The 14762-nt window shown below is 45.7% G+C and overlaps 2 protein-coding genes across 3 annotated transcripts in view; one reads left to right on the top strand and one right to left on the bottom strand.

The window, feature by feature from the left end:
* SRPRA (SRP receptor alpha subunit) overlaps window positions 1-6596 on the top strand; it is a 19446-nt gene extending 12850 nt beyond the window's left edge. The window contains exons 10-14 of the mRNA XM_015422507.1: window positions 7-107; window positions 1171-1384; window positions 2392-2555; window positions 3441-3539; window positions 4835-6596. Of these exons, the coding sequence (XP_015277993.1) occupies window positions 7-107; window positions 1171-1384; window positions 2392-2555; window positions 3441-3539; window positions 4835-4963 (707 nt within the window). The 3' untranslated portion in view covers window positions 4964-6596. The remainder of the gene's footprint in view (window positions 1-6; window positions 108-1170; window positions 1385-2391; window positions 2556-3440; window positions 3540-4834) is intronic.
* A 775-nt stretch (window positions 6597-7371) lies between these two features.
* Window positions 7372-14762, bottom strand: part of FAM118B (family with sequence similarity 118 member B) — a 22145-nt gene continuing 14754 nt past the window's right edge. For both annotated transcript variants that reach the window (XM_015422511.1, XM_015422512.1), the window contains 4 exons: window positions 14492-14620; window positions 10828-11113; window positions 8905-8961; window positions 7372-7676 (listed from right to left, as the gene is read on the bottom strand). In XM_015422511.1, coding sequence (XP_015277997.1) covers window positions 7672-7676; window positions 8905-8961; window positions 10828-11113; window positions 14492-14620 — 477 coding nt within the window. In that variant the 3' untranslated portion in view covers window positions 7372-7671. The remainder of the gene's footprint in view (window positions 7677-8904; window positions 8962-10827; window positions 11114-14491; window positions 14621-14762) is intronic.

Here is a 14762-nt window from a genome sequence, read left to right on the forward strand (position 1 = left end):
GTGTAGATGTCTTGCGCGATGTGATGGATGCCCAGCGCCACCGCCGACCCTATGTTATCACTTTCTGTGGGGTCAATGGAGTTGGGAAGTCGACCAACTTGGCCAAGGTACTTAGAAGGCCCTGCACGCGTTGGGGACGGGTGCTCTTCTTTTTCCCTAACTGTTCTTCTGTCTGATGTTGAAAGTGAGGCGATAGCTGTAAGTAGGATCCCCCGATGTAAGGTTTACATAATTTAACAGGTCATGCTAATACTCGTGCTTTGCCTCAGTACTGTTTTCAAATTTCTGGTTGGTTCCCAATTTCTGCAATCCAGATCCTATTGCATTGTTTATTGGATGTCCCATCCTGTTGATTATATTGACTTACACCGTGCAGGCTGTCTTGAGTCCCAGTGAGAAAGGTGGACTATGAACAATGTTGGGACTTGGTCAGGTGACATACCGTCATGTCCCGTGGGTGGGCAGACAGTGACCTACATTCCCATAGGAAGCTTTGTTACTCAGCCCTCAAGTCCTTGACAAGAATCCCCAGGGTCTCAGCTTTTAAAACTTGACTCGATACGGCGTAGCTGTCACTGTGCTGCCAGATCCATAGTATACCTACCCCTCAGCTTTTATGCTTATTTTCATAGACAAAAGGCTGATTCTCATCCGTATATTCATCGCTTGTTGACTGTAGCGCAGCCTTGATGACCCGCATGTGTGAATGGGCTGTTGCAAATTAAACAACACAGATGCACCTCTCTCACCAGGGGCTGGCTCAGAAAGCTTGCGCTTCAGTGGAGATGATTCATGCATTTGGCTGAGAGGCGTCTAGTAATCAAGCAGTGTGCATGTATGTATCAACCAGCCCACAACAGAGAACTTAAAACCATTTCCGTTAACATCTTACTGCTGCTTGTCAGACCTCCCCAGGCTGTGCCAGTGTTTCCAGTTTCCCTTTCTAGCAACGAAGACTAGAAATCTGCGATAAATGAAGCGAAAGCTGAGGTCCTTGGGATGCCGGATATCTGCATCTAGTACCAAAATCCAGACCTGAACAGCAGAGGTGCTGGATATATGCAGCCTCGTGTGTTGCTAGACGTAGAAGGAAGGTGCCATGGTTATGTCCTATTTAGATGCTGGGGAGTTGCCCGCATCAGGGGTAATGTTCTTCTGTTCATCCCTCAGATTTCTTTCTGGCTGATTGAAAACGGGTTCAGTGTCCTTATTGCCGCCTGTGATACGTTCCGTGCTGGAGCTGTGGAGCAGCTGCGCACTCACACTCGCCGCCTGAATGCATTGCACCCACCGGAGAATCACAGCGGCCACACCATGGTGCAGCTGTACGAGAAGGGATATGGGAAGGATGCTGCTGGGATTGCCATGGAGGCCATTGCATATGGTAAGGCCATCCCCTGCCCCTTGGGTCCAGTCCTTTCATGTCTTGCCACCCATCCTGAGTCACCACGTGCCTGTGGCTGAAGATTCCCCACACACACACCATTTCTGGGGAATCGGGGGTAGCCCCAATGCTGAGCGTTCTCTCAGCCACTTGGAAGTAGGTGTCGGGAGGGGGGTGAAGAAAGGCTCCTCTCCTCCCATCTATCCCCAGCCTTTTTTTCCTCCTCTGTAGGCGGAGTCAGCCATGATTTCTACTCTGCATAACCTGTCACTTGGCTGTGGTCTAACAGGTTTTCAAACCCAGACTGGCCAAAATCGGTCAGTGTAACAGCTGTTTGCTTGGTGTTATTCCCAACCTCAATTGCTGGAAACATCTGTGCTTGAAAAATTTGTTTTATCAAATATTCAGCATTCTGAGAATTTCAATGAACTTTTTAAGAAGCGTGTAACCAGGCCTTCTGACTGTGAAGATAAGGCTGAGAACTTCTGGGCAATGCCTAGTACAAATCCTGAACCCAGGCAAAGACGATAAAATAACACTGAAACCCACAAGATATCAGAATAAAGTATTCATAGACCTGCAGAGCTGTTCATTTCTAAATCGCAGCATGTTCCAGGAACAAGAATTTGGGGTGCAAGTAGTTGTATACATTCAGTGCTACGTATAAATAGCTGTGAATGCTACTGTTTCCTAAACCTGGTATTGCAGAAATTATGGTATTTTGGGGGGGGGGGGAGTGAAACACCCTGTCTTGCTTACACTGAGATAGATAGGCAGGAATCCTTCTTTGCAGTAAGAAATGGTTAGTGATTTTGGACATAAACTCCCTTTGAAAAGTAACGCAACCCAGGCACAATGGCAAAATGCAGATCAGGTATTCGATGTCTCAGTTGTACAACATGTCAAAACAAATCTCCAGGTACACCCTTTAAAAGTAGTAGCCTTACATTTCCCCCAACTGTTACTTCATGTTTATTCCTCCTCACCTGCATGCCCCTTCTTTACAGCACGTAACCAAGGATTTGATGTCGTCTTGGTGGACACCGCTGGCCGTATGCAAGACAACGCCCCCTTGATGACAGCTCTGGCCAAACTTATTGCGGTCAACACCCCTGACCTCGTCTTGTTTGTGGGAGAGGCCTTGGTGGGAAATGAGGCTGTGGATCAGCTGGTTAGTTCCTGAGCTCAATTTGCATGAAACACAAACTGGAGAGATGAAAAACTCTTGGAGGGCTGCTTCCCACGGCACCTTTTTTTAAACACACACACATATGAATGAAGTGATATATTTTACACAGTGTGTTTTGCAAGTAGATGTACCAGGTAGAGATGTGGAGGCCCGGAAAAAAACCGGAACAATTCGGAAAAAGAAAAGAAAAAAAAATTGATTGTGGAACATTTTATTTTAACATGATGAATAAAATATTTTAAGACAATGTGTTCAAATATTTCCCAAATCATTTCTTAAAAATATGTATGGTATCAGATTGATCTAATTTCTGTGCACGGAGGACAAGCAAATCCTAGGTTACAAATTGAACTCTCCAATGCAAGAACAAGATGCATTTCTTCCTTTAGGAGGTGCTATTGTCACAAGAAAATAAAAAGGTTTCAGTTTTGTTTTTGCATGTGGGAGGGTATTCTGTTTGTAATAATTGTTTGGATACACTATATTTTTAATATGCTAGTTGTGATAATTTCATGCCAAGTAAAAATGTCCATAGTCATATTTTATGTTCCTAAAGTAACAGAATGACTTTCAATCTAGAAAAGACAAAAGAAATGCTAATGTAGCATTTTTTTCAATTTTTCCGAAAATTTCCGTTTTTTCCCGTAAAAAAACGGGGAAAAGGGGGGGGGTTCCGAGCTTCAAAATTTCCAGAAATTTTACATCACTAGTACCAGGAAGCATGGGGGTGTGGTCAATTCTGAGCACCCTGCATATGTGCATGTACTCACAAGCACGCTTGTTCATGCTAGGAGAGATGTTCATTCAACCGGCCGTTGATGTGTGAGAACTCTCTCAGGCTCATGTCCTGTTTGCTTCTTTCAACAGGTCAAATTTAACAAGGCCCTCGCTGATCACTCTATGGCTCAGACCCCACGCCTCATTGACGGGATCGTGCTCACTAAGTTTGACACTATAGATGACAAGGTAAACAAAGCCCAACTTATTTGCATCAGGGTGGAAGGGGTAACCCTTGTTTCTTTGCATCTTTAAACAAACAAACCTGTGTTTTGTATGGCTTTGAGAGTCTTGGATCTGTGTAGGCAGCATCTTGAGAAGGCCGGGGAATGAAAGGAGGGCTGAAAAAGGGGCTTTTGAGCAGTCATGGAGTGTGGACTCCTTGGTGCCCTAGCTGCTTTACGTGGGGCTGTTCCTTGTCCAAGAGGATGGCAGAGCATGTCTGCAGGGCAGACTGAAGGCCGCAAGTTGAATAATAATGCCTTTTACTGTTACCTGATGTATTTCAGACCTTTAGGTGCATCATCAGGGAGTTTAAAAAATCCATAGAAAATGTCCCGTTTTAATTGGCAAAAAGCGCCATTGTTACTAGTTCATAATTCATTCCATGGACATTTTTAATAAATGTATTCTAAGAACTGTTACAGGTTGTGAGAGGCATTGGATTAACAGTGGAGGATTTATTAATAATTTGTATTGCATCCTGGGGGCTTATCTCTCTTGTTTTGGGGTGTTCTTTGTCACCTGATCCTTTGGATCATCTACCTGGATGTAGTCTTGCTGTGATGCAGTCATTATATTAAAGTTCCAAAAGGGCTGGCCTGGACCCAGCAGTGCTGCGGGGGGGAGGGTCCCAGCCCCTCCACACCAGCTGATAAACTCTTTCTGATTCATGCTTCTGAGATTCGGCAACAGCTGGCTGTGGGAGACATTAAAACTGGAAGGCAGACAATCATGTTCTGTGCCTTTCATGAGCTTGTAAATCAATATGCTATCCCTTTTTCCTTAAAAAAAGAATTTTGAAATAATTACGCAGAATGAATTGATTTACACTGTTTATTCTGTTTACGTTATTGCCCAGTGTCAGATGGGGCAGGCATGTTTCCCACAGCTGTCCTAGGGCCCATATGCTCTTTTTCCTTCGGGTTTCCTGTCCCTAATGAAGCTAGTGGAGTTGATATACATTGTGCAATACTTGAACAGGATTATATGATAAGGAAGTGTTCCCGGGAGGCAAGGAATCTCTAACGTGTTTGTGGTCACTGGCCTTATGGCAGCCCCACATGGTGAGAGAGATGTAGCCTCAGAATAATAAAGTGCCATAGAAGGAATCGTATTTTCTCTCTGTCTTGCCGCATTGAATATTTATGTAAGAATAATCAGTAGCCATCCGGCACAGCCTTACTGTGCAAAGTCACGTGAACTTGTTCTGATTTTGTTGTGTCTGTTGACAGCAGCTAATGAGCGCTCTATTCCTTTTGCAGGTCGGTGCTGCAATCTCTATGACATACATCACTAGCAAACCAATAGTGTTTGTTGGTACCGGACAAACCTACTGTGACCTGCGTAGCCTTAATGCCAAGGCTGTGGTTGCTGCTCTCATGAAAGCCTAGCCACCAGTTATTGCACCAAATTCTTGTTTGCAGATGTCCCAAGTCCTCTTATTTTATTTTTCCTGGCATAGTGCAAAACAGAGTGGGGGGGGGGACACTAGAGGAAGGAGCTGCTGCTTTGGTCCTTCCCCAACAAGTTCTTCCTCTTGGTTTTCAGTAACGCACACTTTCCTTTATGTAATGAGTGGATTTAATTTGACCAGGGAGGTGCCTGTCTTAAATCATGTTCTACTGATTTAAAATTATCCATGCTGGTATCAGAGCAGTTCCAGTTCTGATATCAGAGCAGGCTGGGACTGGTCTGTGCTGATTCTCTTTCGCAGACTATCCATGCTGGCCACACACATTGGCACTAGGTTTTGGGAGTTTTGGGGAGGGGGGGTTCTTGTTCCGACTAGCATTCATTGGCAACAGAAACCACAGGGTTAATGCAGCCAGCCAGCCAGCCTTCTTCCCTGGTCTCCTTTCATTCTACTTGCAGAGGTGAAACTAAGAGCTTTGTATTGTTCATCCCAGTTACTGGGTGTTATAAAGGCTGGGGGGGGGGGTTGCTCTGCCACTAACTAAGCATTTAAAATGTAGCTGAGGTTCTTTTTGTGCTTCTGCAACCACTTTAAGAATGTGCTTCAGAAAGCACTCTGGGGGAGTTGCCTTGGCCTGTGTCCTAGCAGTAAATTGGCTGCCGTTGGTGGTGCTGTAGAGTGGATCTAGATGCTGCCTACTGCCAGTTCTAGTGGATCAAGCACAACACTTGCTGCTTGCTTTCATCGTAGTAACTCACCAAAGCTTTCAAACCAAAAAAAGGGGGGGGGATTGAAATGGTGAGTCCTGCTGCTTATAGAGGGGCTTTGGGAGGGGGGGGCATTGATGCCTTAAACAGTCTTGCTTCCCACAGGCAGTGGGACTCTCCATAGCAGGGCTGTCCAGATATTGCCCCAGACTGTGGCATTTGCAAAGTGTGGGTCCTTGCAGGCTGTTTCTAATAATTATCTCTTCACCTGATCAGAGAGCTGCTTCTTGTTGGCATCTCTTTTATTGGACAAAACCCAGGCTGAGTCACACAGCTGTTGTGCACCTCCAGGGGTGTACACAGCCGCGCTTGGGCTGAATGTGTCCCTAGTTCACTGTTGAGGATAAGCCGTAATTATGCACGCCGCACCCAGTGGCTGGTTTGTACAACTGAAGCTTGTGGTCAAAATGGAACAAGTTGGATGCCCTCCTTACCCCTCTAACCCTGCAGAGTCCAATCCAAGTAAGGGGAGGGGGAATACATATCTGGCCCCAAGAGGATTTGTGTGAATGGACCCCAGTTCCGATATCAGTGGAGGCTGGGACTGGTCTGTGTCGATTTTCCTTTGTGAAGGCTTCTGTAACTTTACACCAAACCTTATTTCAGCAGCAGAGGTCCTGATACAAAATGGTTAGCACAAAGTATTTGCATGCTTCCCTTAGCTGCACTGGCTTCTTTTTGCTTTTCCAAACAAGTCTGTGAAAGGAAATTCCTGGTGGGAAAACGCTGGTGGCTGCCTGCTGCTTTTCTCCCTCCTCCCTTCAGAGTGCCTCTCGATCCTGGTAATAAAAGTGCTATGTTGGGTAATACAAAACTCTTATGAAGATGTCTCGTAGCTTGGTATTGCAGATGTGCTATCTAGTGCAATAAGTTGAATGCTGTCTGCTAAAAAAAAAGAAGTAATTTATATAATAAAAATCGATTTAAAAACTTTTGCCGTGTCCTTGGTCAGCAAAAGCAGCGGTAACAGAGAAACCCAACAAATAATCACCGGGGTATTTTAATTATCCTTTATGAAGCGGCTGTCTACTGGATTAAGATGTTGGTCCCTCTAGCCTACTCCTGCTCTTCCAGCACTTCATATATCTGATAAACTGGTGGTGCACAGGGACTGAATCTGTATGCTACTGCATGTAAAATGAGCTATACAGCCTTTCCCTGTTCCAGCAAATCCTATATTCTCAGTCCCTCTCTTCACCCAGGGGAGTGGTCAATTTTCTGCTGCGACCAGTACTATACTGAACTCTTCCTAAGGGTTTAATGGAGAAAGTTCCCTGAAGGTAAACATGTTAAAAATCGCTCATATATATTTGACTCTGGCTTGGGAAAATAAGCTGTGCTGTCTTTACGGTCGGCTAGATTGGATACCTTCAAGGAGCTCTCCCACTCAAGAGACAAATGAACAGCTTTTTATTACAGCCTCAGACATATAAAACACCATATAAAGAAGGACTAGAAAACTAGAGCTTCAAGTCATCTTTTTAAAAAAAACGCTCATGTTTCAGTCAAAACACTTACAGAGTACCAAAAGCACTAAGTAGCAAACTCTTGGGCAAGGAGAACCACCAGATCTCCCTGCAGAAACCATCTTAAATAGAAAAAGGACATTGCATGGATGCAGACGAGTCTTCGTGCCCGAGTCAGGAGCGTTGTGTCAAGTCAAGGAGTTTCTCGTGTCAGGGCAGCAGCCAGAACCCGGGCACGTCAAGAACCAGCCGCAGAGAAAGTAATGCTTCATTTTTCCTTCCGGAGTGACCTTGAGAGCCATGTGCCCTACTGAGCCGCCCGGTACCTTACTTTCGGTTGTCAGCATAAGGATTAACCTGTAGCGCCCAGGGGGCTTGGCCAGCTCCGGAGCTGCACTCTGAACAGAGGTCAGGGTCTTCCGTCATCTGGGTGGGTACTGCAGACCCTGCCCTTAAACTAAAGCAACAGGAAACATTCTTTAAAAAAAACACCTTTAACAACTAGAGAGGTTTGGTGGTTGTTCAGTCGCACAGTCGAGTCCGACTCTTCGCGACCCCATGGACCAGATCATGCCAGGCCTTCCGGTTTTCCGCCGTCCTCTGAAGTTTGCTCAACTTCATGTTCATTGCATCTATGACCTCTATGAGAGGTTTGGTAACAGACAGCTAATATACCGGGGTGGGTGGGTGTTAAATGAACACCTTGCAACTCTTTCTCCATAGTTGAATCAGTCCTTGTGGCTACACATTCAATACCTGTTATATGAAGTACTCTTCTAAAATCACTTTGAGATGCATCGCACAAGATGTGCCCTGCTTGATCAGACCAGTGGTCAATATAGTTCATGATCTTATTTCTCACAGTAGCTGATCCATCAGGGCAGAGAGGCCAAGGCCAGCTAATATTCACAGGTTTACTGCCTGTCACTATGGAGGTTCCCTTCTGCCATCCTGGCTCGTCTCCATTGATAGACCCATGAGAATATTTAGTTTTGGAGGGGGGCAAACATGCCCAAGAGAACTGTTATCTCTCCTTGCTTATGTGCCCAAACTAGTACGTGTAGATCTTGCCTATGAGTTCCTGATGCTGGAAGAGTTAAAATATCGTGAGGTGGGGGGGATCTACAGAGAAGCACAGTCAAATTCAGGCCATTTTTTTTTCTTGCACTTGTGTAAGAGTAGCCTTTTAGTGCTGCTGATTATTTAGTGGTGGGAAGGTATTCCACGTAAACCCGTTGCAATCACTGGAAGACACATTATTCTAATCTAGGTCTTCACTTTCACTGCACATAGGGATTTCTCTAATCTATTTTAACTGACAAAGCTAGCTTTCCAAGCTCATTTTTTGTTCTCTACTTTATATTTCTTTTGCAAGAGCAGCACACAATGCATGGAAGATCCACCCCACCAGTGCTGGAATTAGCTCAACTGACATGCTCCACGACTCCCTCATCCTTGTTCCTCTGATCCTCTGCTGTCATAAAAGCTGGGAAGGAGCTCTTTTAAATGCATCCCCTGTTCTTCCTAAGGATGCTTCTGCCAAATGCCTTCCTCTGTGCTAACTCCTGAGTCCTCATCACACATCCCACGGATGTACTGTTTCAGCACCTAAGGTAGCTGCTGGTTGGCAAGACCTGTCTGTTCAAAGCTGGCCTTAGGGAGAGACTATTAAGTAAACACCTTACCTTTCATTTCAGTGTGTGTTCCAGCTGTGCCATTTAGCTGTCCTTCTCGAGGCAGACCTGGCAGATTGGGGGGGAAAGTCCAGTGATTGGAGGGTGGCAGATCAGCTACTAGTTTCACCCGAACACAGACTGGACTACAAGAGAGGTCAGGGATCAGCCTGCACTTGTGACAACCACCCATTTCAAAACTGCTTCCCTGTGCCCTGATCTGGGCAGCCCAGGCAAGCCCGGCCTCATCAGATCTCGGAAGCTAAGCAAGTACTTGGTTGGGAGACCTCCTTGGAATACCAGCAGTCAGGAGGCGGGGGCAGGCTTTATTCAGCCACTTCTCTGAATATCCTCCAGGCCCCCAGTAGGGGTCTGTCACCAGAGGTCATCATGACTTCCAGGTGTACACACACGTGCACATATAAAAAAATATAACCCACCCCCCAAAAACCTGCTTCCCTGTGATGGAACAGACGTGGTCAGTTCCACAAGTGGCCGTTGTTTAATACACTGGAAGAGGCCATACCCCCAAGTGCATTCATCACTCTAATCTGCCATTTATAAGAAGCTCTGCTACACATTTGGAAAACGTTAGCAGTAATGCTGCATCTCATCTGCATACTTGTGTTTTAGAGGGGTGGAGGTTTCCCCCCACCAGCACACACACGCTCTCCTCCTCAGTATGGTACTCGTGCACAGCTGAATTCCTTCTCTTTCAAGGCAAGCGGTGTATGGAATCCAAACGGATGGTAAAAATACCTCCCCGCAGGAGCATGCTACGTCTACCTTGAAGCCCTGGAACCTTTCCATTGTTCCTCCAACCCAGCAAATCTACTGTTTCGCGCAAGTAGTTCAGTTTCTACGGAAGCCAAACTGAGACGGAATCCACAGTTTGGTAACAAACTCAGATCTATTATGTCATCTCTGTTCTGCTTAAACTAAGCGTTTGCCTCTTGGAGTCTGGTAGTGTTCAGAATTCTCACCCACACACACACCCCCAAAAATTCTTCCTACCAGTGGCATGTTGCAATACAACGAATATTCCAATTATAAAACAGAACGGTTTCAGAGGGTTGCTGTGTTGGACTGCAGCAGAACAGCTAAATTCCAGTCCAGTAGCACCTCAAGAGACCAAGAAGACCGCCAAGGTTTAAGCTTTGACCCTCAAAAGCTTATTCCCTGAAAATCTTGTTGGTTTCTACAGTGCTACTGGACCCCAATATAGAGAACAGAAATCTAGTTTGGCACCCTTCAGGAACTGGGATGGCCGAACCGGAGGCCAGTCTAGATGGCAGCCTATGGGGCTGGATGTGGATTCTACTGCCCAATCCAGCCCCATCTTGGGTGATCAAAATCAGTGGTACCCTTGAGTAAGGGTACTGCGTTACAGAGCACACAGTCAGAAGGTATGTACCCTGTAGAACAAAACCATTAAAGCTCTGGGCCAAGAAATCCAGAATCCTGCAACAGCTTCAATAAATTATGCAAAGAAGATTCTTTGCTTGATTTAAGCATTTTAACTAATTCATGGTGATTCTGCTATCACAAGGAGGACCATGAAGCCTCATCATCCACAGCCATGTCTATGGCCTCTACTGTGTCCTAACAGGAATTCCCCACCTACCTTCTAGCCATGAGGACTAGAACTTCGCCTTTTGTTTTTCCAATGAAAGCAAAGCTGAATCTAATATTGCTGCACTTACACACAGCATGTGCTTTATGTACAATTCCCAAGATGACATGCAAGACTGAAGCTGCAGAACTTCCCCAGTCCTATCTTTTGCAAGGTACTTTCCCCACTTACAAGTAAAAAGAGGCAAGAAAAAAACCCACATTTTGATTACAATGCTAACACAAAGACACTGTCCCAGTTTGCCGTCCCAGTTTGCCATCCCAATTCCAGGTGACCCCTAGTGTGATAACAGTTTCTCTTACCTGCTCGACCCCGGTTGGAGATCTCATCTGTAAGCCTCTCAAAATATTCAGGCAAGTCTGCGTATTCGTTCCCATAGGAAATCACCTTAATCCCTTTGTCCAGCATGTTTTCTCGGAGCTTCTTGAACTCGTCCACGTCGCCGCGGCGCACAAGCATAAAATGCTCCAAGTCGGATTTGTGCTTCACAGCTTCTAGGAAGAGGGCTTGAAATGTGGTATCGTCCACAGTCCAACCACAGCCCAGAAACAGGAATGATTTTGTTTCGTACAACTTCTGGATCTCCCGCTTCAAGAGAAAAAAAATATAAGATACTTTAGCAAGGACAGAGGCATTCTAGAATTGGGAGGAAGCAAGAGGTCAGCTTGGCTTGTTCCTTGTTGCCAAAGCAGTACCTGCAGCCCAACACAGATCAGCCAGTCTATACAATCTATACAAATCAGAGCTCAGTGCTTACCCAGGCAGAGTCACTATGCTATGGAAAGATGCTTGCAAGAGGAACCTATAAAAGACTCATGCGGTTGAGGCTGGTTCAACCTATTGCTCTCCAAAAGGAGGAACCACATGCCTCAATCTCTCTCTGCTTGTTCTGAAATGCTGGAGGAGTGACCAAGTTCCCTTCTAAGACCACCTATGCAGAAGAAAAGAGCAAGAGTCCACTAGGACCTTAAAGACGAACAAAATGCTTGGCAGGGCATGAGCTTTCATGAGTCACTGCTCACTTCTTCAGATAGACCTTGGATCTAGCACCTATGCAGAGATTAGGATGGAAGGATGGAATTGCTTTCCTTTGCACCCCCCACAGGAAAAGGCGGAGAAACTGCATTCTTATTCCAAGTAGCAAACTGGCCCAGTCCTTCCCTAGTACGATATATTACTGATATTTTATATTCTCCAGGGTAATTTTGAGCTGTCAAAAGACTCAGACAGAGCCTGATCAGTGCTGTTAACGTTGGAGAAAATGGGAGCTCCCGGCCCTCAACTCTGCCAGTTGATCAGTGACGGCTAGTTGCTCAGAGTCTAGAAAGGCTTTAAAGGGACGGAGTAAGCTCTCCTCAGTGGAATGCACAGATGTAGCGGTCCCGATTTGAGTCTTTGGAAGGAATAGCTCGGCGGTCCTCCCAACTAATTAGATCCTTGGTTAAGGCCCGGCCAGGTTCTCTTTCAGTGTCCGAAATTAAAGATATAAGGGTATTTGCAAAGGGGATTCTTTTGTTAATGAGAGTACAGATAATGTAATGTAGTACACATCATATAACACAATAATGTAGCATCTTGCCCTGCATTCATTTCATCTGGCAACAGCTCTTTCCTTTTAGGGCACACATCAAGTGACAAACAGCAGCTTTAAGGCTTTCCCTTGTTGGTCCGGTTGAGGACCTCCTCATCCCCTCTAGGACAGTGAAGCATGGCAACAGAGTCCTAAAAGCCTCTCCAGTCCTGTTCACCCTAAGCCAGGGGTGTCAGGCATACGGCCCAGGGGCCGGAACTGGCCCGGCCAGGGCTTTTATGCGGCCCGTGAGCAACTAGTGCAACGGAGGGAACAGGAGACTGTTCAGGGGAGTGGGCAGAGCGACTCCAATTGCATGGCAGAACAACCTCATCTGTAGCAGTCAAGCAGCGTGAGAACTGCACTGCATGTCCAGTGCTGCACTACTGGCTCTCCAGTCCACCCATACAGGTTTTCCTTTGCACCCTCCTCCCAGTCCATGGGGCCTTGCAGTGAGGACACACCAACTCGGAGCTTACCAGCTGCGGTCCTTTATGCAGTTTATATCTCCAGGACCTAGCATTATGTTTTATGGCACACACTAGAAATAAGGCCCGTTGTGGAAATAAATACAACGAGATCTAGAAAGAGGCTCTGGGAGAGTGCTCTGGCTTTGGGCAAACAGTGTCAGTCTGCTTTTAAAACATGAACCTGGGACCTGCACACCACCAGAATACAGCAGATTCCATATGCAACTGACATTCCAACTGCCTTGCGGGGGGGGGGGAGTTTGAGGTGTGGAATGGAGTGAAGTCCAATCAGCTTCCATATGCAAAAGACCAGGTTGTCGCAGCAGTTGTGGTGTGGGCGGGACCCGGGCTTTGCCTTCTGATTGGTGGCGATATATGCTGAGGAGCAGTGCCATCAGCCATACACTAAGGGAGTGCATTTTAGAATTAGAACTTTGGCACCCACTATTCAATTATTATATATAAAGGAGAGATGGCCTTGGCCCAACCGGACAAAGTGACATTTATGTCAAATCCAGCCCTTGTAACAAATGAGTTCGACACCTCTGCTCTAAGCCAAGCCACACTAGGGTAGGGAAGAAGCACTGCCACCAAGGTTCAGTGAGTAGGAACTCAAGGAGAACTCCTTAGCAGCCCCAGATACGACAATCCATCACATCCCATGCATGAGCAAATCTGATCCGCAGCACCGAACACATTTCACACACACCACCATCTTTGAGAATGTTTGATTTGCATGATTTACACATGGATGGATGTTTCAGTCTTCGAGGATATTTGGTTGCTCTTCTGAAAGAATATTATGCAGCAAAGTAGACTTCAAAACCTGGACACTGCTGAATTAGAATTCATGAGCAGGTCTGACAACATCAAACAGGGGCTCAACAGTCTTGGACGTTTCTGACTCTATAAGTGGATGACATAACTAAATGGTCTGTAGACATGAACAGGAGTCTTGTGGCACCTTAAAGACTACCAAGTTCAATAGCAGTTAACTGGTGAACAGTCTCTATACTCTTCATTACATCTGAATGTTTCATAATTACATCTCACCTTGTACTTCTTGCATTTCACGACCCTTTGATTTTTTAAAAAATCTTTACTCTGCCTAATGAGATCCCACTACATGAACACACATGAAGCTGCGTGTCTCTCAAGGTTGGTATGGTTTACTCTGGCTGGCAGCCGCTCTGGGAATGCTCACTCACTGGGTGTATCTGTATATTTCTCAGCTCTGCAAGGAAGCATTACAAACTCAGCCTTTTAAGACCACAGCTCACACTTTTTCCTTTCTTCTCCCTGTATAAAAAGTCCGGCTGATTGAGGATTCACTTCACTGCATCTGAAGAAGTAAGCTCAAGCCTAGGGTAGCTTATGCTACAAAACAAATGTTAGTATTTAAAGGTACCAAAGGACCCATGTAATATCTTAAGTGTCTCAGAATTTCTTTTGTTAGCTGCTACAGAAACCACTGCTGACTGATAGACATACACGTTTCGGAATGAGTACAATTTTTACTGGTCCCAACTTGGCAACCCAGTTGAACTCTAGCGGCATGCCAACAATATCTTTCCGTTTGGCCAACTGCGTGAGAACATGGATGCATCCAATGCACGGCCCGTTCAAAGCAATACAGCAGTGACAGATTGTATCTTCACTCAGACATGTACTGGAACATGCATCTAATGAGCAATATGTAGGCATTTATGTATGCCTATGTGCAAAGTTTATCTACACATATAGTTTGAGGCCTCCATCTCCATCTTGGCAATCCCTGACCTTTAGAAGACTGAGTCTAGCCCTGGGCTACGCATATTTGAAAAGCTTGCACCTTCTGATAATGTAGCCTTGCACCTTCTTAGGTTCTGGAAGCCTTCGCCCACTATGAAAGTCAACCAACAACAGAGACAGAACTGCACTGCTCACCATGACCTCTGTGTTGCGCAGGACATTCTGGTAGCCAGCAGGATGCAGCACTATTCCACTGGGGTTTGTGTACACTCCATGGATATGTAAAACACTAAGCTTCCTTTTCTCCTGTGCCCACTCCAGCACCTATTATTTGAGGGGGGGAAAGACAGAAGAAATGCTCTACATTCAAAATGAAATTTGCTATAAAGGACCAGTCCATCTGGTTTCTCTAAAAGACTGACCTTGGCCAAGAGGTTAGCAGTTCAAGACAGGCCACTAACAGGAA

Source organism: Gekko japonicus, unplaced genomic scaffold, assembly GCF_001447785.1.
Source record: "Gekko japonicus isolate JY-2015 unplaced genomic scaffold, Gekko_japonicus_V1.1 scaffold1263, whole genome shotgun sequence".
NCBI lineage: Eukaryota > Metazoa > Chordata > Lepidosauria > Squamata > Gekkonidae > Gekko > Gekko japonicus.